The sequence below is a fragment of the Eucalyptus grandis genome, chromosome 7, assembly GCF_016545825.1.
Source record: "Eucalyptus grandis isolate ANBG69807.140 chromosome 7, ASM1654582v1, whole genome shotgun sequence".
NCBI lineage: Eukaryota > Viridiplantae > Streptophyta > Magnoliopsida > Myrtales > Myrtaceae > Eucalyptus > Eucalyptus grandis.
This window is the reverse complement of record NC_052618.1, coordinates 17,259,700-17,287,211: the sequence shown is the minus strand read 5'-3', so window position 1 is coordinate 17,287,211 and position 27,512 is coordinate 17,259,700. Positions and strand designations below refer to the sequence as shown.

Genomic DNA, 27,512 nt, shown 5'->3' with positions numbered 1-27,512 from the left:
TCAATATGAAAATGTTTAGGACAAAATTGGTCAAATTAAAAAGTTTATGACTAAATTGATAGCAATATAATAGGTTTAGGATTTTTTGGGTGATTTTCCCAAACCTTTGGTCTTTGAGTTATTTTGGCCTTGTAGGTTGTGAATTTTTTAGAATGATCCCGTATTCATTCAATAATCTTAGCAAGCTTGAATCCCTAGATCGGATAATGAAACTATCGATTGTTTAGCCCATTTTTTCTCTGTTTTGGGTTTGGAAGCTGACAACGATCGCCAATTTGAACCTCGAAAGAAATCATGCTAATAGGCGAGATTCCACCTTCAATTGGAAACCTGTCTCTGCTAGTCAAATTAAGACTCTTTGACAATGAGATAACCGGTGCCATACCGCCTTTGCTCACGAGCTTCGCGCATCTCACTGAATTAGGCCTACACATGATTCAACAATCAGGTCTTTCACCATCTTATCCCATGAACATGACTCAACTAACCCTGGTTCACCTTGACAGCAACAAATTTGAAGGCCCGATACCCTCTTTGCTCTCTCAGCTCCAAAATCTGGAAGTCCTTAACCTTGCTGGAAACCACTTCAGTGATAACAACTAAGCAAGACAGTTTTCTTAAGCTAAAAAAACTAGAGATATTGCAATTATCATGTAACAGCATATCCGTATACATATAAATGAGCATCAATGTCTTCCTAATCTAGGACTTGTTGCATGCTGAGGCTGCGATAATGCTCTGTACGAAGATAATGATTGGGCTGTGACAATGCACTGGTTGAAAGGGATGCTACGGGCTGCGATAGTGCTCCGTGCAAAGAAAATGCTCCCGGGCGTGATAATGCAGCGGGCGAACGGGAACGATCTGGCCCGTGATGATGCACCAGTTGCAAGAAGAAGACTTTTTCCACACTTCGCACTTCAAGGCTATAGGCTGCGATCACTTGCGAAAGGTGAGACTTGCTACAACCTGCGATTAATTGCGAAGACAAACTTTCCAGTTTTCGAAACTCGCCATTTTGAAAAGAGATTCCGAGGAGTTCTTCCTACGAGATCTAAAGATGATCCTTCGGAGTTCTTCCGATCTGATTGGGCTTGAAGAAGGTCTTACTGCAAGCAATTGATACCCTCAATTTAAACGGTATAAATCACATCAATCAGAACAATTTTGGATAAGACGAATATTTGTGAAGAACATCCTAATATATTTGAACAAAATGTGATAATCAAGCGTTTGTACACAAAAGATCACTAACCAGGATTTACATTGACGGGTCAAACTATATCACATTACAACAAAAAGCTCATCGAGCCAAACCTTTTTATATAAGATGTCAAAGTTATACATAAGCAAACTAGTCAATTACATCTCTAGCTAGTGATTCTTCTTTCTATAGCTTTATTACCACAAACTGAAATTCTGCAAACTTAACCACAACTCCGCTCGCTACTTTGATAAAATCACCCCAAAACATTCTTCCTCTGATCGGTGCATGCTTCGGTTCATTCCTGTCCCTTTTGCCATACTAGTAGCGTCTTATATGCGGTAGTAGTGCTTATGCTCTCTTGAACCTGCGTGGACAGTTTCTCACTTGATGGCCGAGCTGGCCACATTTAGGGGTGTGCAAAAGAACTGGGATCCACCCGGACCGCCTGGAACCGAACCGAAACTATCTAGAACCAGTGGTTCTTGAGGGAACCGGTCCGGTTCCCGGTTCCAATTTATGGGAACCGGTGGGTACTAGTCTGGTTCCCGGTTCTATGGGCGGATCCGTTCGCCCGCCCACCCAGACTGAACCGATTAATTTTTAATATTAAAAAAAATGGAGTAGTTTTGCGAAGCGAATTCCTTGCTCCGTTGTGGTATTTCTCTTCAGTGTTCGAGGGATTTTTGGCTCTGGATTTCATCCTTTCTTTATGCCTTTTCCTTCTTTGAGGTTGAAATTAAGCTGAGTTTGTACTTGGATACTTGCTTTTGTTGAACCGATTAGAGCGAAAACAACGAATTAGACGCATGAGTTTTGCAAAGTTGCGGAAACCACCTGGTCCGGAGCGGAAATTCTTGATTTGTTCTATTTGATTTTTGCATGTAGTGATGAATTTTGGATTGAGAGGGTTCTAGTGCTGGGGCTAATATGCTGTAACCCGTTGGTCTCGAAAGCTTATCGGTTGTAGCGTAACTGAGAGACTAAAGTCGATTCTGAAACTTAGGTTATGTGTTTTTTGGTTCCCAGCGAAAGTATATACTACTTCATAAGTCAAGCGACTAATAAAGTCTTAAGCTTTCTGCCTCACGACTTGATCAGACCGAAATGAACGTGTTTTCTCTTTGATTCTGTGCAATTGAGAATTGAGATCAATTATGTCCTCTCTTTTGATGTTGGTTTTCCTTAGCTTAAGATTTTCATCTCGTGGTCAGTGAGACCAGTTTCATGGATCCACCCAGGAACCGAACTAGACCGCCGGTCGGTTCCTGGATGGATCCATGCAATAAATGGGTGGATCTCAGTTCCAATTTTTCGGAACCGGTCATTAGCGAGCGATTCCCAGTTCTAGGTCGGGAACCGCCCACCCGAACCATGCACACCCCTAGCCACATTCATAGCACACTCCCGTAATACTAGGACACTGGATTGATCCATGCTTTCTTCTACAAACTCAGCACACATCCAGTGAGTCTTCTGCCTCCTATCGAGTGACAGGGCACACCCTTTCTTGCACCGGAGGCTTGTCCCAATTACCCCATTGGCTGGTTTACGGCTCATTCCCTTTGCTCTGTCTTATCGGTGATGGCAGTGGCAGCTATTGTGGTTCCATTTGCCCGAGCGAGCAATACTTGATCAGGTGGCCATATTGGTGACACCCATAACAAGCCCTTGTCTTTTGGTGGATCCGTGTCTTTTCCTGCAAACATGACACACGCTCATCTGGTTGGGTGCTAGCTTTCCAATTATACTCCTTCGAGTGAGACGACTGATGTGCTTTCCTTCTGTCATCGATTTCTTCCTAAATTGGTTGCCATCTTTGTTGGAACTGAATCTTGACCCAGATGTAGTAGCTTGCTCCCATAAAAATCTCCATGTTGGACCTCAATTGGTGCAGTAGTAACGGTGGCTATGGCATTGGCAGCGGCAACAACGATAGCTTGATCATGTGCTTGCTAACCCAAAATGCTTCCCAAAGTCTCTAGCGCCTGAACGATCCCATCGAACCGAGGATTACTTAGTGCTGCTACACTTTCAGTACTAGCTTGCAGTGGTACTCTTAAACTTCTGCTGCCCTGAGCATGCGTTTTACCTCGGGTACTGACCCTTGTCGACGTCTTATCCCGAGTTACAGGTACTACCGACCTCTTCCTAGGAGTACTCTACTCCTAATCACTCATATTATAGGATCTTTATAGAAACCTATTTTCCAATTCCAATACCATATTAGAATTTGAGTGACCCCATAAACAAGCTACCAAACAGCTATTATTCACATGCATCAGCATAAAATAGAGGTCATTCCTACTAACTGTCCCAAGTACCCATCGCACCTTATCACTCCAATTACCGACCTGGCTCTGATACCACTGTAGGCGGGGATGTCACGCCTCGCACCTCAAGTGCGTGCCCATCCCTCAGTGGTTAATTAAATTGCGATGTTTCAGGACACGCCGTCGATCTATTCATTTTATTGCACATGCGGAAGTGAATAAATATCCCCTAATAGTAAATAGCTTGGGATAGAAAAGCAAGAAACAGATTCACAAACAAAACATGCTACATATATACACACCGAGTCATATACAAAAGTCAACAACCAAAAGTTTTCAACAGACCGTCTCTAAAAAAGAAGCTGTCCTAATTGACCTAAACCTCGAATCCCCTTAGGTCGGCTCTAGATCCTCCATTCTACAATCTTGAAAAGAATTGAGCCCGTGACGAGGTGAGATACAAATCTTAGCGAATTCACACTCTAAACCCCGATTAAGAGGGTAATACGCCTAGGGGTGTCTTAATCACACAACCACACAATCATAGAGACTTACCTCATCTCAAATCCTCCCTACAGGTTAGTATAATTCATATCATAGACAGCCATAAAAACATGAGCAGCAATTAAGCTCATCAACTGAAACGCCACACTTAATTTCAACCAAGCACAGGGTCCTGATTATAAAGTCAAATCATTATGATACATCCCATACCATGCCACACAATTTTGTTCCATAATCCAGCGAGTTCAACTCAATTAATCATGCATTCCTAGTTTGATCTCGGCTTATAGCATGGCCTACTCGCTGCTTGGTGGTCTTTTGGCATAGCCAAGCATTGTCTCACTCCATTGAGCACGACTACGTCTTTCCTAGACGGCTTTCCTAAATGAGCAAAGGTCCAAAATCTACTGCAACTAGCTTCTATTGTCCAAGGGCTTCCCTTATAGAGGTAACGTCTAGCTTAACAGCCCAGGATGGATTATCTTAACCAACAGATCACTCAATTACGGCCAAGGACACCGTGCATTGCACTCAAATGTCTCAATTAAGATAATGCACTTGGCCTATTTTATTTGTATTAAAAACACCTGATGAAAATATTCATATGTGGGTTCACGCTCAAATCGAACCGAAAAAAGATTGATATCCTTCCTTTTAAAATCCCACTATTTTATATAGTACTTAAAACTATTTTCAGTGTTAAAATCTGACATTTGAGATTTTTTGAATAAATATCGAAATTCACAAATTTTGGAATAATAATCAAAATTCCAATCAACACTCAATTTGCACAAATTAACACCAAATTGTATAAACTGAACATACCATTGCAATTTATACGAAATTTTGGTCACTTGGCTATTCAGTCTAATTTCTAGAAAATATTAAATAATAAAATAATTTCTAAAATTAATTAAATAAATAAATATTAATTCAATAAATACAAACTTAGGCTAAATATTGCTAATCTAATCACCTATTGGACTAATTAAATTATACTAACCATTCTAACTACAAGGCCACATATTAAATTAACTAATTACAATTTCTAACCACTTAAATCACTAATCTAACTAACATAAATTAATTAAACAAGCTAATAACTACCCTAATCTAATCTTAATTTAATCTAAACATCACTTAAACGTCATTAACACCCTAATGAGAGTTTAGTGCATAAACTCACCAGTTTAGTGCGAAAACCGGTTCATTGCGACGGTGGTGTGACTATGGCCGAAGCTTGGGCTTACGGTGACGTCAACGGAGGCTCAGACCAGGCCGAAAAGGCCTTGCAAGCCCATAATGAACTACTAGGCTCAGTTGACAGGGCTGAAACCCTCGGGCTGGGCTGGGCTGACTCCGTGGGCTGCTGGTGGGCTTCGAATGGGCTGGCCGTTGGGGGAAACAGGCGAATAAGTAGCTTCGGGCAATGAGGAGGTGGGGTGTTGGGCGCTGTTCTGACGGTGGGTGAGGGAGTCACGAAGGAGCTGACACGGGTGTGGGGATGCTGGATTTGCTAACGCATGGAGGAGGTGGGAGGATGGTGCGGTTGTTGGGGCGAGTTGGCACGGTAGAATGGAGAAGGAAAGTGGAGTTACGGGCTAGTGGGGTGATGGTGATGGTGATGATGGGGGATGGGGTGATGAAGATGGGGTATGCTTCAGCTGCAGTTGGATCATGAAGAAGCTATCGGATGGGGGAAACGCTGGCGTCGGCTGCGTGAAGGATAATCGGTAGGGAGGAGGGGAGGGGGGGGGGCAAGTGATGGTGGAGCAGCCAAAATCCATGTGGAGAAGTGGAGCTCGAAAGAAGAAAAAAAAAAAATGAAAGAAAGGCAGAAGACTGCGGTGGAGCAGTAAGCTCGCACGAAGAAGAAGGAGTGGAATCCGCGGGCCTAGCGTGCGTAGCAAGAAGAAAGGGAAAGGATAAGGGAGAGAGGGGAAGCAAAAGTCAATTATAAATATCTAATATCATCAATACTTGGTCCAAAAGTCTTTATGTATATCCCCTTGTGTCCCCCAAATACTTTCTTGCATATAATTTCCACAAATAGCCAAGTTGAAGCCAAATGTTGCAACCTCCATTCAAGCCTACGAATTTCCTCAATTTGGACTTCAATTTCTTCACCAATTTCCCCAATTTGATGACCAAATTTGCTGAGGAGGGAGCCTACACAATTTCCACCATATCCCTTTGCCAAATAGCTCACTAAGGAGGCTAAACATCCACTCAATTTGGCCTCTCCGAATTTACTTTCTTTTCTGAATCGTCCGAATTGATTTTCCATAAAAATCCTGAACTTAACAAAAAATTTCCAAAAAACGAGACGACGTCCTATAAATGAATCGTGTCACGCTCGAACATCAAATTCCCGAAATCGAATTCAATTTCGTGGTTAAAATCAATCAAACGCGATTTTAGCGCGATCCAATCTACTCCGCAGCTTTTAGGAATTTTTAGCACAGTTGACCTGTGGTTGATTATTTTCAAGCCACAATATACATCTTCGACACATTGGTGACTCTCAATTGTCGTGAAAATCTCAAGGTTTCAAATATGGACACATGGTACATAAATGATAGAAAAATCGGTCAAGTGCCATTCGACAGAAATTTTGCAATCAGGTGGATTCACCCACACACTAATCACATGCCTCTGTCGAATCGACCTATCTCCACTCTCTGATCAATTTTGATTGTGCCGTAATAACCCTTGTAGATTAGCACGGTCGAGAAGTCAATTCTGAGTCAAATTCTAAAGTCTATCACGTTTGAATCCATTAACGACTTCACCTGATAGATTAGTTAACTCAAGAGTAATCTGTTCCGAGAAAAAGGAGTAAAAGCGCATCGACAAAATGTCCATTTTATAAAATTGGGACGGAGTCGAAATTCAGGATGTCACATCAAGTGTATCGCGAGATAAAGAAAAGCATCTTTTTCTTTACCTAAACACTCATACCCTTTGCTTAGCCAAGTTGAGCCTGAACGTTCACTTCTAAAACTCGAGCAGTGATTATCTCTTCCCATTGGGCAAGGCACATGATTTGTCATGGAAAATGGTGCTTATGTGACAATGCATAAGGCATTTCAAAAGTCCTAAGGGCTCAAAAAGTTCAAAAGAGAAAATCAAATGAAATTTGGGGTATGAAAAAGTAATGTGTTTGGTAAAAATAAGAAAAAGCCTCTAATGTGAAAGAAAATTTTCAAAGGCAAAATGCTTGTATAAAAAGAAAAATCATTGCCAATACAGAAGTCGTTAGAGAAAAGAGTAAAGCTTTTGTGTTGAAATTATTAGCTAATGGACTTTCAAGGAAGTTAGATCTCAAGAGTCAAGTGCCTTGGCAAAATTTGGATGATATGGTAAAGTAGTAAGGGCATCAAGAAGGAAGAAAAGTATTGAGAGAAAGCAAATCTAACCTACAAGAAATGACAAGATCAAGAATATTTTTGAAGCCCAGTTAGAGTGAACATTGACTTTGTGGATGTAGAATGATAGCCATTTGTGGTGGTTGGGATCAGGGTAGTGATATGGCTATTAATTTGTTGATGATGGATTCGGTGAAGTGGTGTTGTGGCTCCTTTTTGTTGTCACCAATAGGTTTGGTGAAATAGTGTTGTGGATTTCTTTTATTTGTTGACAATGCAGGATCGATGAAGTACTATGCTTGTAATAGCTTCTTATTGCAATAAAATGTGCTTGTTCATGAGAATTGTTCTTCGTAGAATATACAAGTATAAATGTTTAGTTAACATGTATTTTATAAGATGCTGACTTTTTTGTCCCTATTAGCTTCTCTTTTTTCCTTTGAAATAAGTGCCACTAGGGCCATGAGATTTCGCAGCCTCTCTTTTAAGTACCATATGTTTCTAGAGAGGATTTGAATTATGAAAAACCACAGACATCATAAGGAACCTCACTTTTACAAATATCATTGCCAAACATTATAATGAATATTTCCACAAACATATGTACTTTTTAGATTGCAAATAACCTTCACTCCATTCATCCCACAAGTAGGGTGCACATACATGTACAAAACATGTCTATGTACAAAACATGTTCGAAATAGCACTCTATTGCAAATTCATAAAGTGTCTTCTTACTATAAACATCAATGATACAACCAATAGTTATCTTTAATTTGAAATTGTCTTTCTTCAGATTTGCCTCATCTTGTTTCACATGTTTCAATTGTGCTTTGACTCCTACGCCTACTGAACAACTACCATCCTCATTATGGGTCGACATTAGTTCTTGTTCATTATTTGTGGGAAATTTGGTTCTAAAGAAAATTAGGGTAGCTTAAAATAAGAGTGAGCAGTTCTAGGTTACATATAGGTTTTACTTGGAACTTATCCGTTGGAACACGTTCTTCATTTTTTGAAACTTAAAACTTGCTATGCATACCCTAAAACCCATAACCTATTATTTAGAATCTACCTATGTTCCACATTTATTATTAATTGAATGATCGTAGGGAATTATCACCTTTAATAACCATCACTCATTTCTAAAATTTATTGACCATTATTTTTATTTAGACGCGCGAAAAATATGAAATATTAACAAAGTAAAAGTCTTAATCATAAAATGGAAGCTTGGACTAGTGGTTCCAAATTATACACTCGTTGTCGAACACCATAGAATACTGTAGGATCACGTGAAGATGTAGACCAAGAAAAATTATATAAACTTATTTCAAGTTCTAAGTTCCAAGTTCCAAGTTCTATAAACCTAGAACCTGGAACCTACTTGTCGAAACAGATTGTCACTTGTTCAATTCTCAACTTCAAGATTCTACCCTGGAACTATGCTCAACCATTGTTTAAAAAGAAACTTATTGATGAGATAAATTTGACAACTACCCGAATATTAGAAGAAATTCTAAAAAACAATAGATGAAAATTATTGCCACCTTTTTACTAGACCTAAAATTGGTTAGAAATCCATATATAACATAACATGCAATTATTGACCTTTTTATTGGACCTAAAAATTGGTAAGAAGTCCATATCATTTAACTAGATGATATATATCATTAAATGAAAAGGATAATCTTTCTCTTTTGCATACCTTTCTAGTCACCAACTCATTCAACAACTTTAATATATCTTCGAGTATAAAGGGCGAAAAGTGCCAAAAAAAGTCCTAAACATTTTGGTTTTGTGCCGATTTAGTTCTAAATCTTTTTATGTTGTGCCAATTCAGTCATTTCCGGCCAATTTTGGCCGGATTTTGCTGACTAGATGCCGGCCGACTGATGTGGCCTGATCAACACTAACGTGTACAACTTTTAATAATATTTTAATATTTTTGAATATTTTTTATTTTTTTTAAATATTAAATTTTTTTCTCTTTTTGTTTTTCTTTTTTCTTCTCATATTCTTCCTCCGGCCAGTCACCAGAGCTCAGCGATCGGCTAGAGGAGACGGCCGGCGAGGTCGAGGTTGACCTCACCGGCCACCTCGCTAGTGGTCGCGAGGGCCCCGAGGCCTAGGTGGCAAGGCTCGACCTCGCCGGATCTGGTGAGGGTTGAGCCTCGCCCATGATTGGCGAGGCGAGCCTCGCCCGCTCGGCGCTAGTCTAGCTCGGCTCGGCACGGCGTGAGGTCGCCTCCTCACGTCGAGCTGGCGAGGCTCGCCCTCATCGGCCATGGGCGAGGCTCAACCCTCACCAGATCCGGCGAGGGCGAGCCTTGCCACCCAAGCCTCGAGGGTGGCCTCGCAGCCACTAGCGAGGTGGTCGGCATGGTCAACCTTGACCTTGCTGGCCGTCACCTCTAGCCAGTCGTCGAGCTCCAACGACCGGCTGGAGGAAGGAGATGGGAAGAAAAAGAACAAGAATAAAGAATAAATAAAATAAAAATAAAAAGAGAAAAATAAAAAATAAAAAAATTCAAAAATATTAAAATATTATTAAAAGTGGTACATGTCAATGCCAATCAGGCCACGTCGCCCGGCCGACATCCAGTCAGTAAAATTTGGCCAAAATTGGTCGAAAAGGACTAAATTGGCATACCGTAAAAATGTTTAGGACTAAATCGGCACAAAAAAAGGTTTAGGACTAAATCAGCACAAAACCAAAAGGTTTATGACTTTTTTAGCACTTTTCCCAGTATAAAGGTGATGCATTCGTTCATCTCAAACACATCACTGTACTAGGGCCCAAAGCTATCAAGACTCATTGAGAGAGAGGAGGGGGGTAAAAGTAGTTTAGGTGGGAATAGCCATGGTGGTAATTGCATCCAAGAAAATGGGGTCGATGATGCTCGTGGTGACTCTAATACTCTCTGGTCATCCATCGGTGCTGATGCTGATGCTGACGCTGATGCACGCATACTTCTATCGCGCAAGTGGAAGTGTATATTAAAATGTTTCTTTCTTACTAACCCATTTGGATGCTATCGCTCTTGCCGTGGGCAGTATCTTGGAGAGTCCTCAACGGTTATTGTCTACTTGTCTTGGCCACCATTCAGGTAATAATCTTCACATCAAGATAAAAAAAATATAACATAACTTCTTATTAGATCCTTCAAATCAAGAAATTCATTGTATAATCTTGTTTTGTTTATAAGTGTTTCATTGATATATTTTAATTACGAAAGAAGTGTTGCATACTAAATCATTTCATTTCCTTATACTTCGATATATATGCCCTTGTTGAAAACAAATTCAATTTCAATTTTGATGTAACTTTTACAATCTCCTGTTTTATATTTGACCTAATGTAGAAAGCAATAAAGTTGGAGTGGATGAGAACAAGGTTGGAGCTTGTGCAGATTCATGCTCTCAAGAGTTGCCAGGAGACTTAATTCTTTGCACTAAAGTCATTAAACTTATGTTTAGCCTTTGTGGTTTTATTGCTCAACTAATAAAAGGTGCCTTTTTAATTTTCTGCGTGACCATGAGTGAAGAACATCTTTTTAATTTTCAATTGTGGTAACATGAGTCCACTCTCTATTATCCGGAAATAGATTTTGAGATATAAAAGAAAGGTAAACTTTACAAGATATCGAATTTGGCTTTGTCGTGCCTCTTTGGATTCATGTCAAATGTCTTCATGCAATCAATGTTTTACGATGTGCATAAGACTGTCAATTTTTGGTAGGACATAACATGAGAGCATGACCCAGTGTATTACCAACTAGACGAATGAAATGATATGTATGAACATGTGTTAAGCCAGGAAAAAAAAGAATTATATATATCACCAAAAATTCTCTTTGTGAAACACGTTTGGATGACAAGTTCAAATAAGATAGGACATCAAATATTTTTTTGTCACCCATTTAAATTCAGTCTAAAATCAGAGAAAAAAGTCTTTCCTCATAAAAGGATGCACTTTCACTACCTCTTTGAATAGTCACAATATTCTGTTTGCCTAGTGGCCACCCTTTCAACATGAAAAGGGGAAGGTAAGGGGTTTGAATCATCACCTTCTTAGGGGGTTGTGGTGGAGACAAATTAGTTTTAGGAGTGGGTTTTGATTCCCACACCCTACAATGACGTAGGGCAAAAGTCTGAGAGTGAGAGTTAGAGTAAGAATATAATAGGACTGACCAAAAAAAACAAAACTCACCATTTAATTTTCGACAAAAAAAAAAAATCATTTAATGACATTAAAAACAACTATAAATATTTGACTCCGCAAGCACGTAAACTACATATGATTCTACCCTACTTTGAAAACACTCACTGAAACACAAGATTAATAAGACTATACAGAGAGAAGTGAGCAATCACATGAAGATCAAAGCATTGAAGAGAGGGGTGGCGGTAATGTTAACTGCGGGGCTAATATGTAGTGCATTCCTCATTAAGGCATCGGGGGAACGTAATAAAATATGTGCTCCTGATTGCGCAATTACCATTTTGCCGTGGATTTTTGACGGCCTACGTGTGTGAGGTTGTCATGACGCCAATCATTTGTCCCGACAGTGCTCAAGCAATGCAATCTTGGTTGTGTGGCGTCTGAGTGCTTTGATCGCAATTTAGGTATAATTTCTACCACATCATTACATCTAAATTTTCGCTTGAAGTTAGCACAAGTAACACTTAATTTTCAATTTGTGATATTCTGGGTTTAACTCATTCAAAGTGTTATTTGCTTTGGCCATCTCATACTAAGTCTCATGGTTTGGTAGTTTGGCCTACAAGAAGACATTCTCAGGAGTTAGCTATCTTGGTAGTGCTCCCATCTGAGTACACTTAACTTCGGAGTTCCTAAGCTAAGCATAATGATATACCAAAAGGTGTATTCGTGAGTTAATTACAATTTTTACACACGCACACACATCCTAAACATGTTCTCCCCTATTTGGTGTGCAATTCAATTCATTCCTCAACCCTTCACCATTTTAGAATCTTACCTATGGCCACTTTAGAGATCACCAGCTTGAAGTGAGATATAGACAAAAATTCAACAGAGAGAGAACACACTAGTTTTTTTTTTTTGGAATGGTACGTCCGGCTTATATTATATTAAGGAACATTACAAGCTAGATCCGAAGCATCAGAAGATAGAATAGATAGGAAAATAGTAGGAGGGAAAAGAAGCCAGTTGATGGGTGGGCCTTGATCTCTGTGGGCTTTAGCAGCCCAGTCGGCTGCTAGGTTAGCCTCACGCCGGATATGCTGTATCGAGAGATTAGGGCATTGTAGCAGAAGATCACTGAGGATCGCGAAGAGGTGTTGGTCCGTCCATGGCGGCTGTTGTTTCGTACGAATGATCTCCACCAACTTAAGGCAATCAGATTCGATCACCGAACGATGAAGCTGGAGTCCCTTCTGGATCATCCGTTGAAGAGCAAATATTAGGGCATAGATCTCGGCTTGGAATGCGGACTGGGCAGGCATGGATCTGGTGAGCACATCCTGTAATATGCCTTGACTATCCCGGTAAATACAAGCGATGGATCCTTGCTCTGATTCTTGTCGAAAAGCCCCATCAATATTGCACTTTATATAGCCTTCAGCAGGTGGTTTCCATACCTTATCGAGACTGACTAGAGTGTTTTGGGTGTGCTGTGGCGAGGGCTGTAAATTCTTGAAGATGGTGCTTTGGGTAAGAGCATCATTGACGACTTGAAGCGGATCCAGTGGAATCTAACGGAAGATAGCATTATTTCGATGGCGCCAGATTTCCCACGTAACGTGAGCGATCACTTCAAAATCTGGAGCCGCTTGTGGGAGGGAAGCTCACAACAACCTGCATCAAATCTGCTAACCGAGGTAGGTGATATCCCGATTCGAATTTCTTCATGATTCCAAATATCATTGGTCCAAGGGCGAAAGAAAAATAGGTGCTCTATGGATTCGGGACAGAATTATTGTAGAGAGAACAGTAGGGATTCGAAATGATATGGCGTTGATAGAGGTTGGATTTTGTAGCAAGTGCATTTTTGCATGCTAACTAGAGAAAAACCTTAAGCTTCGGAGCCGTACGCATGTGCCAAATTTTCCTCCACAATTGGGGCGGGTTAGTGTAAGAGGATGAGGGTTTATGTATTGGTTGCTGAGAGTTTGTTGACAGAAAATGATAACAACTTTTAACCGTGTAGGTACCCGAAGGTGTCTCCGTCCAAATAAGTTGATCATGAAGGAGGGACGCATTGATGGGAGTATTGAGGATTGCTGTACTGACCTAGACATCGAAGAATGCAGTAACAAGGGATGACTTCCATTCAGAGTGCGTGGAATCAATGAGATCAGCAACTAGTTCAGGTTCCCCTTCCACTGGTACGCCTCCTATCGGACCTATTGCTAACCAATTAGCTTCTCTGATGTGTATCTGTGATCCATCGCTTACTAACCAGCGTAGTTTAGGAGAAATTGCTGCACGACCTTTTAATAAGCTCTGCCATCCCCAAGAAGGATGATGTCCTGAGGGAGCAGTTTGAAAGGATGAGTTTCTAAAATATAAGCCTTTAAAAAGCTGGCTCCAGATAGCTTTAGGTTGCTGTAAAAGACGCCACGCTTTCTTTCCAAGCATGGCTTTGTTAAAATTAATTAAATCTCTAAAGCCCATCCCCCGAAACCTTTGAAAGCTTTAATTCTGCCCAATTTTTCCAATGAATTCCAAATTGGCTGTTATGTTTACTCCACCAGAATCTTTGAGATCTTCTTTTCTATCAATCTGCGAGAGACAACGGAAGCTTGAAGATAGACACGGCATACTGCGGTAAGGCCTGAATAACTGATTTCAGTAAAATTTCCTTTCCACTTTTTGATAAAAACTGTTCTTGCCAACCTGCTAACTTAGCATTAACTCTTGCCAGGATCCAGGAGAACATCTCCCTTTTGGATCGGCCCCAATCCGAGGGGATACCCAAGTACTTTCCATCTTACTGAGAATAGGTACTCTGAGTTCTTGTGCTAGATTCTGTCGTAAAGAAATAGGACAGTATTTGCTAAAGAACACACCTGATTTGTTTCTATTAATGAGCTGGCCTGTAGCAAAACAATACTGGTTGAGTAGATTGGCAAGGTTTTGACATTCAGACAGTGTTGCTTTAAGGAAAAAGACTGAATCATCAGCAAAAAAAAGGTGAGATAACTTAGGACAATCTTGATTGAATTGGATCCCCTTTATATGACCCATTTCCACAACTTGAGTGATTGTAGTGGAGAGAGCGTTGGCTAGTAAAATAAAGAGATATGGAGATAGGGGATCACCTTGGCGCAGGCCTCTAGTAGGCTTAAAGTAAGGGAGTTGGTCGCCATTAAAACGAATGCTTTGAAAGAGACCGTAGTAACACAGCCATAACAACTCGAGTAACCCAACTGTCATGAAAACCCAAATGCTTCAGATAAGCTTCCAGGAAGTCCCATTCAACCCTATCATAGGCTTTTTGCATGTCTGTTTTGAGAATAAGGTTGAATCGTTTCTTACATGCTCGCACGTTAAATTGATGCATGACTTCTTGAACCACCATAATGTTGTCCTGTATCTGTCGGTCACTAATAAAAGTTGCTTGCTCATTGGAAATCAAAGTAGATAGCCAAGGTTTTAGTCTGTTGGCCATAATTTTGGAAATAATCTTGTAAGCATAATTGCAAAGACTTATCGGTCGATACTGTTCAATGCTTTCTGGATGCTGCACTTTAGGGACTAAGGCAATGATCGTTCTATTTAGTTGAGTAGGCATACAGCCTGTGGTGAAGAACTCTTGAACTGTTTGAATAACTGTGGCTTTGATGACCTTCCAGTGATGTCGATAGAAGAGGCCAGGAAGACCATCAGGGCCAGGAGCCTTCGAAGCTCCCAACTGGAAGGTAGCTTGATAAATTTCCTCCTCTGTCACCTTACTCATTAAATGGTCATTCATTTCAGGTGTAACCACTGATGGACATTGCTCAAGGAAGGGACGAAAATCCCGGTTACCAACAGATCGATACAGTTGAGAGAAAAATCCCGGTGTGAGATCTTTGAGCTGTTCTGGTTCTCTAATCCATTGCTGGTGAGTATCCAAGAGCATTGTTATCCTATTACGTTGTCTTCTTTGCATAATGTAGGCATGAAAATACTTTGAATTGTGATCTCCCCATTTAAACCATTGAATGCGTGAGCGCATAGCCCAGAATTGTTCATCTTGAGTCCATAGTTGCTGGATTTCACATCTGATAGCATGGGCTTGCTCTTTATCCCTTTCCTAATAGGTTGTTCGATTAATAATTGTCTGTAGTTGAGATTGCAGGTAAGATATGCGTTGATGACAGTTGCCAAAACGTGCTCTGCTCCAGCGAGTTAGTCGAGTAGCAACTGCCTGTAATTTGGAGATCAACGAGGTACTACTGTTTTCCCATGCCTGTTGAACCATATTGTGACACTCTTCATCTTGATTCCAGAAAGCTTCGTAATGAAAAATCTTTGCATGCTTGACATATGGTGGATGAGCTTGCATCAATATAGGACAATGATCCGAGCCAACAGGTGGTAGGGCTAAAACTTCTGCAGAAGGATAAGACATCAGCCAATCCAGTGAACAAAACACACGATCAAGCTTCTCCTTGACCAGAGCATCCCCTTCTCGGTTATTTGACCAGGTGAATTCACAACCTTTAGTTTGTAATTCAAGTAAGGCACAATCATTAATAACATTGCGAAAGGATGTCATTCGCGAAGTGATTGCAGGTCGCGAGCCCATTTTCTCCCAGGGAGAGAGGAAATCATTGAAATCACCAATACATAGCCAAGGTAAATGATTTGTAGCATGTATGATTCTGATGGTATCCCAGAAATCCTGACGGAGCTGATATGTTGGAAAGTGCATGCAAACAGGTGATATGCATGGAGGTTGTTGTCTTAGGATCAAGAGCAAGGAAATCAATAATCTGAGCATCCGTATGTACAACAGTGACTTGAAAGGTGTCATTCCAAAACAGAGCAAGACCACCCTTGACGCCAACTGGGTCCTTCACAAAGGAGTGAGTATATTTAAACTTACGTTGCAACCTATTCATAAAATGTTGATCATGCTTGGTTTCCATTAAAAACACAAAATCGGGCTTATCACAGGCTAACATCGCCTTTAATGCTTGAATTGTCGGGGATTGCCCAACCCCGACAATTCCAACTAAGGATCTTCATTGGGGACCCGGTGGCTGTTTAGGGCCAGCCGCCAAAGCCCAAAGATCAGGAGTAGGTGCCTCCATAACCGAAGTATCCAGAAGGAGGGACTCATCCAAAGCTGCAGATGATGGAGGTTTAACATCATAGGGTGAATAGCGTTTTGTTTTTTTATTGGAACCCCCAAGTGGCATTGGGCGAGGAATCTTAGGTCTCTTCTGTTGTTGCTTGTCCACTGGTATGGCCTGAGTGTTTTTCATCTTTACTACCGCAGGAACTAAATCTGTAGTGATAGCAGTTAAAGTTGCAGGTTTCAGATACTTGGATGACCCCGAAGGTATGACAGGGATAGAAGGAGCAGCCTCTGTTTCAAGCACAGGTGGAAGAGCTGGAAGGGCAGGCTGTATGTGAGGTGGAGTTTCAGGTACCATCTCTTCCATTGACTCAACTGGTACTTTAGGGTTATAAAATGCTTCCTAATAAGGACTGAAACGTTTAATCTCTGCTCTGAGCCAAGGTCCAAAGAGCATCGTGTCCCGGCCCTCAAATTGTGATTGATCATAAGGGTACTCTGGACATGAAGCTGCATAATGTCCAAGCCTTCCACAGGAGTAGTAGTAATGGGAAAGTCTCTCATACCGAAAATCAAGCCAGAGGGTTTTGCCTTTGATACTGATAAGTTTGCCAGTTTTCAAAGGTTCTTTCAAATCTAATTCAATTCTTATTCTTGCAGAGATGTCCGTTTTGACTTCCTGAACTTTTCCTATCTGGGATACAGCTCTACGCAGGATGGGAGGAGAAGTCCATTCCAAATGTAAGCCTATAACATGAACCCAGAATAGACATTTTCCGAAATCATAGTGTTGTAGGGGAGTATTAGGTTGCCAGGGTCGTAGGTTAACTAATTGACCACACACTAGTTAATAAGACTTGAAATGCTACTATTTACCAGCAAACTTGTTTGATTTGGTGCAATTCGGTCATTCTAGTGACCTATCAATCAAATTTGATTGTACTATACATCAACAAGCCAATGTGGCATTTTTAATAATTTTTCAGAATATGTAAGAGTTGATGTAGTGCTCACATGATATCACGGTCATAGAAATATAAAATTAAAAAAATAGAATAAAATAAGGGCCAAAAAAATGAAAAAAATTTCTATAAATAACCCAAAAAAAAAAAAAATCAACTAGGGAAGAGAGGGAGGGTAGCCGGCCACGTGGCTTGAAGGTTTGGGGACGGCTGCGATCTTCAGAAATTCACCCACCCCTCCACGGTGCCTGTCTCTCATTTTTGGTTTATTGGATTTTTATATTTAATTTTTCCTTTTTTTCAACCATTTTTTCAGCTTTTCATTTTTATTATGTAATTTTTCACTCTTTTTTTTTTTAATGAACGCAGAGCCACATCACCACTACGTTAGCACTAGATTACTAAATCATTAGAAACCAGGACAAGGGGCTCTACCGTGGCACATTGAAATAAATTTGATGAGTAATGATCGAAAAAAAAAGTTGTTGTGTCTAATCATCCACTATCCCTGGCTGTGACTCTATCGAGCTTGCCGCACCGCAATAACCACCCTGGCCGAAGTCCCACCGCAATCAAGATGCCACTCAACAGCGTGACCCAGCATCGTGCCTACCACTGCAAATCCACAGTCCTTAATTTGAGATCCCGGTTCAAATTTGGAAACAAATCTTCGAAATAGATAATAATCCTTATCCGATTTGATATTCAAGATTCATTTGCCTATTTTAAATGACTGTTATCTAACTTTGAATATTTGAAATTGATAGGCACATCCAAATATCCAATTAGGATTATTTTCTAATTTGCAATGTGCACATAATCTATAATTCGTTTGACAAAATAAATAAATAAAAACTCAATAATTTGATATCTAAGATTTGAGATAAGATTGTGAATTGAATAACTTGATCTTTGAGGCATAAGATGAAGTTATTTGAGCTGGGTGGATATCGATTGCTATTTTGAATTATCTCTTTTGATTTTATGCTTATCTCATTTGATTTGTTTTCCTTATCCAAAAACATATATAAGAAAAAGATGCATTGCATATAGTTTTGTTCATTTTTATAGATTAAATTGCTTATTGGATAGTGTCTATCTAATTAAGATAATTTTTCGAATAAAATAGAATTTAATCTAAACTATTCCCTAGGTTTACTTAAATAGTATCTTATTTTAGATAGTTTATTTTCCATTATTTATTAATTTGGAATTTTAATAAAAGTGTAAAAAATATCATGTGCATGTCATATAAAATTAGATTAATAAATTTCAAGTCATATTTCTAGAAAAGTCCTTTGGTTGTACAAATTCATTTTTTCATTTAATGCGTCACTTGTTCAATAAATGATAACAATCTTTTCACCAAGCATGAAGTTAGGTACTTCTTAGGTGTATTCTTCTAAACTTTTGGATGGTAATGGCACATGAACATGCAAAACCTCTCTCTATGCTCCTTCCTCCAAAATCGAATTGTTTGTTTCCCATTCTCATGGCCGCATCTAATTCCATCACTCGTCTCTTATCTCCCCAATGTTCTTATCAAGTTTGACATTGATCCCTGCTATCATTTGGAGGGGTACGGTGAGTTCTCTTTCTTTAGCTCATTGAATTTGATTGATCGTAGCAATCCCTCAATGAAACAATTATCGTGTGATAGACCTGATCACTGGTGGGCTTGACGCGGGCTTGAGCCTGGGCCAATCTAAGGGTAACAGGTAATAAACCTATCGTCGATCCCAAAAAAAACAAAAACAAAAATGCTGCTCCCGTTATTCCAATCATTAGGATATTAGTTTACCCTATAAAGCATATACAATTGTAATGTGGCTTTCAACAGCCACGTCCACTTGTCAAAGCACAATATTAACGTCTAAGGACACGAATGACAACCATTCTAGCCGGAAATTGATTTATGAAAGAGAAATATATTTTTCTTTTTCTATTTCTATTTCTAGATGAGTTTCTAAGCAAAATAACCGTTTAATAATGATATAAAATTTCTACTTCAAAAATAGAAATTCATTTGATAACGACAAAAAATTTCTTCCTTCTAGACGGCAGTGGATGGCGATGGACCGGCGATCGGCAGCGACAAATGGTGGCCGGGGACGGGCGGTGGTGGCAACGGCGGCCGGCGGCGGCGACCGGCGACTGGCGTCCGGTGGCTAGCGTTAGCGGCAATGGCGGCCGGCAACCAGTGACTGGCGACGTGTGGCAGCCGGCTACCAGCGGACAGTGGTTGGTAGCGACGGATGGAGGACACGATAAGAATAATTTTTATTTCTCACTTCTATTCCAAAAATAGAAAAATAGAGAAGTATAAAGTTTTTACTTCTGATTTCTATTCCAAACCTATTTCTGGAACAAAAATCAATTTCAGAAATAGACAAACAAATTTCTATTCTAAAAACAAGTCTTGAATAAAAAAATTGTTTCTGGAACAAAAATTACTGGTTGTCATGCAGCCCTAAACTTTCGCTTGAAGACTCATTCATTAAACGAGACAGAATTGGACCCATAATCAGAATATCAGCTTTGCATGCTAGTATATTCACATTTCTTACTGCATTTCTCTGCATTTAGATATTAAAGACATTTTTATTTAGGAATAGCATACTCGCATTGAATAAAATATAGTCCACGTTATGAATTTTATCCGAAATGGCCCAATATGCGACCTGACTCGCGATTCTTTGTGCCGAACAAACTCTAAGCCGGATCCTTGGCAAAAACCAGTTTCGGCGCCTTCCCCTCTCTCCCTCTCGCGTTGGCCGAAAATGGCATGAACATCTGCCACATGAGGATTAATTTTACGAGGAAAACGAACAAAAGCGAGAAAGAAATGCAAGAGGTCGGCTGACATAGGAAGAAAACGAAAAGGAAAGAAAATAAAAGAGAAGCCGCAGGTATGTACTCGGTCTAAACGAAATGAGGGGAAGATTTTGGCCAATTGATGAGGGAGTAATCTCGGCTGACTCCAGAGCTCGTACCGAGCTGTCATTCTGAACCCCCCCCGTGTCTTGCAGCTGCCTACAGAAGTTGAGATCCATGTCTGAGACCAGCAATCCATCTCTGTGAAGGGGATAGTGATGGCGTGCACGAAGCATCTGGAGCCAAAAAGTGACTGGATCCATAGAAGTGCCCAAAATCCGTGTGCTGTGGCTTCCCATCACCCGATGCAAACGGATTGGGAAATGATCCTGTTCCTACCCGATTAATTGATCCAACAAAATAACCGTTGGCAATGGCAGCATTGTGGACCTGTAAATTGAATTTGCATGAACACAATCAAGTTAACTGGGGCGATAATCCAGCGAGAAGCACAGCGACCAATATAAGTTCATAGCACAAGTTCATAAATCAAGCATAAGTAGGGATTTGTATGTACCTCAATTAGCCACATCAGTTTGCTAAGTTCACCAACGGTCGCATTAGGGTTGAACACAATCTCAGCACCCTTCGAGCCAAATGCTAACTCCACGGATGGTGCCTCCCATAACAAATACTGACAGCGATCTTTCCTAAGCAGTCTCAAACAGAGGACGCCCAGTATTTCCTTCATAAAGTAGGAATTTTCATTGAAATCTCCAACCCTGGGGATGTGGTTCTGCCAAATGCCATTATCAAGCTTTTCAACATGACAATTCAAACGGGATACATCAAAGACAGGCCAGCAACATTTACACTCAACTTTCTATGCTTGCCTATAATATTCCAATTATTGCCTATAACTTCAGCAGTATTCCAGATAGTCTCCCGTGGTTTATATCCTTCTCAAGGATAGGACCGACAATCAACACGTTTCATTTTTTCACTAGATCCTGAAGAAACCTTGTTGATTCCCCATCAGTAGGCTCTGCAAATTCACACCACCTCTTCTCTTTTGTATAAAAGGCAAATGGCATCATCCATGCTTCCTAGATTAAGATTATTTAATACAGTAGCTGAACTTCAGTCCTTCGAGTCCAAAAGGTGAAACCCAAAAATGTATAGCTCAAGCTGCATGGGGTGGCTAACCTGCAAGAATAAGATGTTCACTTCTGAAGCACTTGCAGAATCTTTCATTGGTTTTACTTCCTGATATAGAGCCCTCTTCAGATCTAGAAAGGGAGCAGTTCCGGGAAGAACTTGAGTTTTGAATAAGTCCAACTCTGACAACTCGCAGTTCTCTTAATAACTCCCGTCTGCCGTAAAGCAAAATTCCTGAATGACAATTAGAATAAATTGATCAAAAATATTCCACGAAAATTGTTAGAATGAATAAAAATAAAGGATCCTGCCAAGAAATGCAGGAAGTGAGGTAATTGTTTTCAGTGAAAGTTAGCAACTACCATATCGCCACTGCAGGGGATATGTAAGAGTACTTCCTAGCTTCCATGATAGTAAGTTTAATCAACCAGAATAATTTGACTACCTCAAACTTTACACATTTTGCTATTCCATTGTTTTACCAAGTCCACAGAATTCCACCACCACGTTAATCAGATTTTCTCACAACTTCCATCTCATGGAAGAACTCAGAACCAAGTGTCCATGCTTAAACAGATTTCAGAAGAGCTCGTTTCCTGGACTATGCTCTTCAAGACCTCCCCAGTGACTAGTGCTCAATATTGCCAAAGGACATCCGGAACAGACGTTTGCCATTCTTTGCTTTAAGACATATTTCCTCCGTTAGGACCATAAATATGACCCGTTGGCATGATTTTGTTTGGTTCCTACTCTTTTATCTATCAGTAACATGAAAGACCGATGAGTTATAAATAGGAACTCCCTATGCCACTAGGCAAAAAGAACAAGAAGCACACATTGAAAGTTCTTTTCTCATGTTCCTCAGAAAACTGCCAAACATTGTATGGCCTGAACTCCCATTTGCAGACCCAGCAATGCTGAAGGAACCTGCTTCATAGGCTATCGTAATGACTTTCAACTGGGGCAATCATAAGATTGTTTGTCTGTGGAGTTAAGCAACTTTGTCTTCCATGGTTGCCAAAGGGACAAAGCACTCGAAACGCCCTAGATACTTTCATTTTTCAGACGACGACTTATTTCTTTCCAACTTCTTTTACCATGCAAGCTAAAAGTATTTCATTGGAGTTCAGGGTGTTCGGCGATGTCTCACCCCTAATAAGCAAGTACTTGATTATTCAGCTCACTCTCCTCCCTCCCTGTACATATAAAACCCCCAATGCACACACTCAGATTCTCCATATGCTCCAGGCAATAGTGTTCTAAGAAGACAAGATTCGTACTATCTAGAATATGGTTTTTACACAGATTTTTTTAGTAAGTCCTTACCAAACTCCTACAAGATGGTAATGGAGCACATGAAACAGTGCAGCCTAGAGTGACCACGACTCTTACGAGCAGCATCTAGTTTTCCACGTCCAATAAGCAGCACAGAAAAGGCAAACATGGGTTTACCGTTTACCTGTTTGTCAACATTACATTCAGATGATAGAGCTTTTGCAGACCCTGCCAGAGGAACGGATTCAAGAGTCCTTCCACAATTCAGTCCTATAAGTAAACGACTGACTTCCTGAAATCAATATCATAATGGTCCAACAACAGATTAAGATTTTGGTCTGAAAGGTCCGATGATCGTCTCTCTGAGTCCGCTTGTTCAGTTTGTCATTGTGAACAGGTGTCCACTAAATTAATTCAAAAAATATTTGATGATTGATTCTTATTCTTAAAAAGATTAGACGATGGTGCGTACCGTATATTCCTTTCTATTCTACTTTGGGGGCAACCTCTCCTGAGTTGTGCCAAGTGAATAAGATATTTGAGAGCTAGGTTTACAATTATGAAGTTTTAGTTGGTGCTGGCACCTTTTTTTCTTCTTTTTGCCAAAACTTGTTGTTGACACTTAATTACAATTTCTTATAGCCAGAATAAACATATTTTGAAGTGCATTTACAGGTCATATTTAAACACATCAGAATTTCTTACCCTCGGTATTCTATTCTGTTTTCCCTTAACCTTTTTTACAGTCTTTGGAGGTGTTCCTTGTGATATCCCAGGAAGATCCTCCATGTTCAATAGAATCAGGGCACGTTTCCTTCTACTCATAAAATTATGAAGTGGCAATAAAGACATGGTTTTTGCCATTGTCAGATGCTATTCTACGTTTAGTATTGTACAGTTCACGTTCTAAAAAGCAAATGTATTTGTATGGTTATTATTATAACATTTTTTGAAAACCTTGCTAATCAATTCCAGAGAATTCGACCAAAAAACAAGAGAACAACACGTATTTTTTTACGAGCTGACAAAAAGGAAACAATTCTAAAAAGATATGGGGATGTACAAATGACAGTTACACTTACTGAGGATTAGAAAATTTTTAATCCTCGTATTGAATACTAAAGCTGCGTTTGGCAGTCGAGATAAAATTCAGGATAGGATATGATTTTATATCCTACGTTTGGTGCTCGTTCAGAATATGATATAGTCGAATATAAATGGGATATAGACAAAATAAAATAATCATATGGGGGAGGTGGAATAAAGGTGGATATGATTTCTAATGTCCATAATGGGAAAACTATTTTTCGAATAACAAACTTATTAAATTAACAACATTGAAATTATATTTCAATATAAATAATATTTGAATTCTAATTTAAGAAATTAAAAATGAAAAAAAGAGAAAATTTATTTTAAATTAATCTTATTTTAATTTATATATTCAACTTTAATTCTATCTTATAATAAACATTCAATATATAAATTAAATACTTATATTTATTATATATTTTAGGTATTTTTGTATTTTAGGTATGTTAGTATGGTTTACTATTTGATAAAATTTTATTAAAGAATGATGAAAGGGGAAAAAGAAATAATAAAGAAAATAATATAAAAAGAAGAAAAATAAATAATGTTACGAAAGATTTTCACCATCTTCGTTTATCAACATTTAGGTTCATTTATAATGATATACCATTTATATAAAAAAAAAAAATTATATGATATGATGTAAATATATCCGACTTTGATATTACGATTCACCAAACAATGGATTGGATATAAAAAATCACAAGATTTCATATATTATCCTATCCAAATTCTATCATGATTAAAAATCTGGATGACCAAACGTAACTTAAAAGGTTAATCTCTGCAAAGCAAGGGAACGTAACTAGATATTAGAAATTCAGATCCTTAAAATAGGTAGTGGATTACTTGTTTAGTCGGTGATATGTAACTCGGCATTGAGGCTAATTGACCAACAATGGTTGTAGGATTGTGCAGATTGGAGATACAGAAGATCGAGTCTTGGGATAAGAGCGTGCAATGAATGCTAAGGGCCTGTTTGTTAAAATTTGTTTCTGTTCCTCGGAACGACTATTTTTGTTCTTTTTGTTCTAGGGAACAAAAAATAATAGAAACTTGTTTGGTAAAATTTTGTTCTCGGAAACAAAAAATCTCTTTAGAACAGAAACAAAAAGTAGAAAAAGTCACTTCTTGTTCTCGTGAACAATTTCTAGAATCTATTTTTTTCTCTTTCTTTTTTCTTCTCTTTCTTCTTCTCTTTCTTTTCTTCTTCTTCTTCTTCTTCTTTTTCCTTTTGGCCAGTCACCAGCCTTGGCCATGGCTGGTGTCAACAACTGGCCAGACGAGGATTGGCGACCTCGCCGAAGCGCGCCAGCCCTTGGAGACGCTGAGCCACGATGAAACTCGGCCTCCCCAGCCAACGTGAGGCTGGGCCTCGCCAGGCAAAATGCAAGGTCAACCTCGCGTTGCCTAGGTGAGGCCGACACCAAGCCTCGTCGGTGGCCAAGCTAGCCCTTGGCGAGCTTGCTAGGCCTCGCCCGGCATGGTGAGGCTTCAGCAAGTTCGCCGGACCTCGCCTAGCCAATTGACGGTAATGTATTTCTATTCCGGGAATAGAAATTTATGGAAGTTATTAAATACATTCTTTTGCTTAGAAATTGTTCCTGAGAATAGAATCAGAAAAAAATCATTTCTCATAAAAAATTGTTCCCCGAGATAGAATGGTTACCAAATACGCTTTAAGTGGACTATTGTGTGGTATATTTTTTGTTTAGAGCTCAGTGTGCTAAGTGAAAGACTATTATTTTGTATTTTTTTCTACTTGATATGTATCTTTATCAAGAGAAACTACTTTTAGTTTACTCTACTCAGTGTTAAGTGGCCGAAACTTACAGTTTCATATACTTTGGCGTTGGATTCATGATATTTGTAATTTTGTGACAAGATGATTAATTTGAAAAAAGACTGACCTGAGAAGTGAAAAGTGAAGAGGTGTTTGGGTCCATCTCCATAAAAAATTGCCAAGTCAGACTTCTCAACTTGAGGTAATGGACAATTATCAGATATTTTATCAATTTGTACAAAGACGGGAGATAAAAGATGGAGGTCCTGGAAAAAGCATTTGAATCCTTGTCATCTTGGGGCAGTTGGCGATGGTTATCTCTTCTAATTTGGGCCATTCCAGCGTATGATTGTTCCCCGAGAGAAAACTTTTCAACTAGGGCAAACATTCCAGCTCTATCCGAAGAAGATTTGGGAATCTAATTGTCTCCATAGCGCTTCCCTGCTCTTCTTTCTGTGTGAAACATTCCAACCTTTTCAACCAATCAAGCTCCATATTCTTCCATTCACTGGAAGCCCCTTCATGCTCCTTCTTACCTCCCTCATCGCTAATGACTTCTGTCAATATTTCACAAATCCTCAATTCTGCCAATTCAACCAAAATTTCAGTTATTGTTGGCTTGAACATATATGGTAAGCCATTACAAAGGGACACAACTAGAGTCTTTAGATGTTGAAAATTGTCCCATATCATCTCGGTGTTGTCCATGTGAGTGATATGTAATGTCTCCAAGCTAGGAAATCCATCCTGCAATATTTTCATGGAATTGTTGATTTTGTACAGTTAAATTACGAATGCATAAATATAGGGGGAGGATGAGGGCGAGGGGAGGGGGTGTAGTATGGAGCTCGTCTTACTCTAGTTATTGCTGTGGGTCTCTGCTGAGTGAGGAAGGTTATCAAAAAAAGAAAGACGGGGCCATGATAATCCCAGGGTCTTCAAGCAAGTAAAATACAGCATGTTGGTTTGGGTCATGTTCAAAAACTTATTAAATTTTTTTATATTAAAAGAACAACGTAAACATTTTCAATGAGTCAGATGGCCTTTCATTTCACTTAATTAGATTTTTCAAATATTTGAGGAATTCAATTTTGGATAAAATTACACCTCGAATTTTACAAAAAAGTCCATTTTATACCCTAAGTAATCACTTAGCACTAGAGATGACAATATTAATTATGACATGATGCAATTCATTTCTCCATGTGGTCGCTCAAGATAAATAAGTTATAAAATCGTGGTACATGCTAATTTTCATCGGTGGTAACTAAACTGTTGCGCAAATAATGCCCTCTACAATGAAGGAACAGAGTCGTCCGTTCCTTTGCTTACAAATTATTAAGTTGCACCAGAGGAGAAATGAGAACGAAATCAAAAGGAGTATAAAATATATCCATACTAATGTCGTTTCTAATTTCCTTGAGTATTTGATAAAATTTCAAAAAGTTTATTAAAACTATTAAAATAAGGAATCGTTCTCCAGTCTTTCCTTCAGAAAATGACTTCGCATTGCAGATTTTTTACTTTAAAAAAAAAATTAAAAAAAAAAAGCTTTCGTAAGTAGAGATACTGAGACAAGAAATGAGTTAAGCAAATGAAGCATTACTTATCTCTCTCTACATAATAAAGCAAACCCAACAATACTTTTAACATCAAATTTTGGCCCAAAAAGTTCAAATTATATGCATGGCCATTGAGAACTAGCCATATATGTATTTGACAATGGGAAAAATGTTTTTTCGGATATGCTATTAGAGCAATCATCTAATCACATTAGTCTCTCAAAGATTCTAAAGTTAAAATT

General features: G+C 39.3%; 1 protein-coding gene across 1 annotated transcript in view; it reads right to left on the bottom strand.

Moving 5' to 3' along the window:
- Window positions 1-20,619: 20,619 nt before the first annotated feature.
- The window catches only part of LOC104455110 (beta-ureidopropionase-like), a 53,369-nt gene continuing 46,476 nt past the window's right edge, over window positions 20,620-27,512 (bottom strand). The window contains exons 2-5 of the mRNA XM_039317521.1: window positions 23,018-23,125; window positions 21,607-21,666; window positions 20,978-21,217; window positions 20,620-20,850 (exon numbers count right to left, since the gene is read on the bottom strand). Coding sequence (XP_039173455.1) covers window positions 20,620-20,850; window positions 20,978-21,217; window positions 21,607-21,666; window positions 23,018-23,125 — 639 coding nt within the window. The remainder of the gene's footprint in view (window positions 20,851-20,977; window positions 21,218-21,606; window positions 21,667-23,017; window positions 23,126-27,512) is intronic.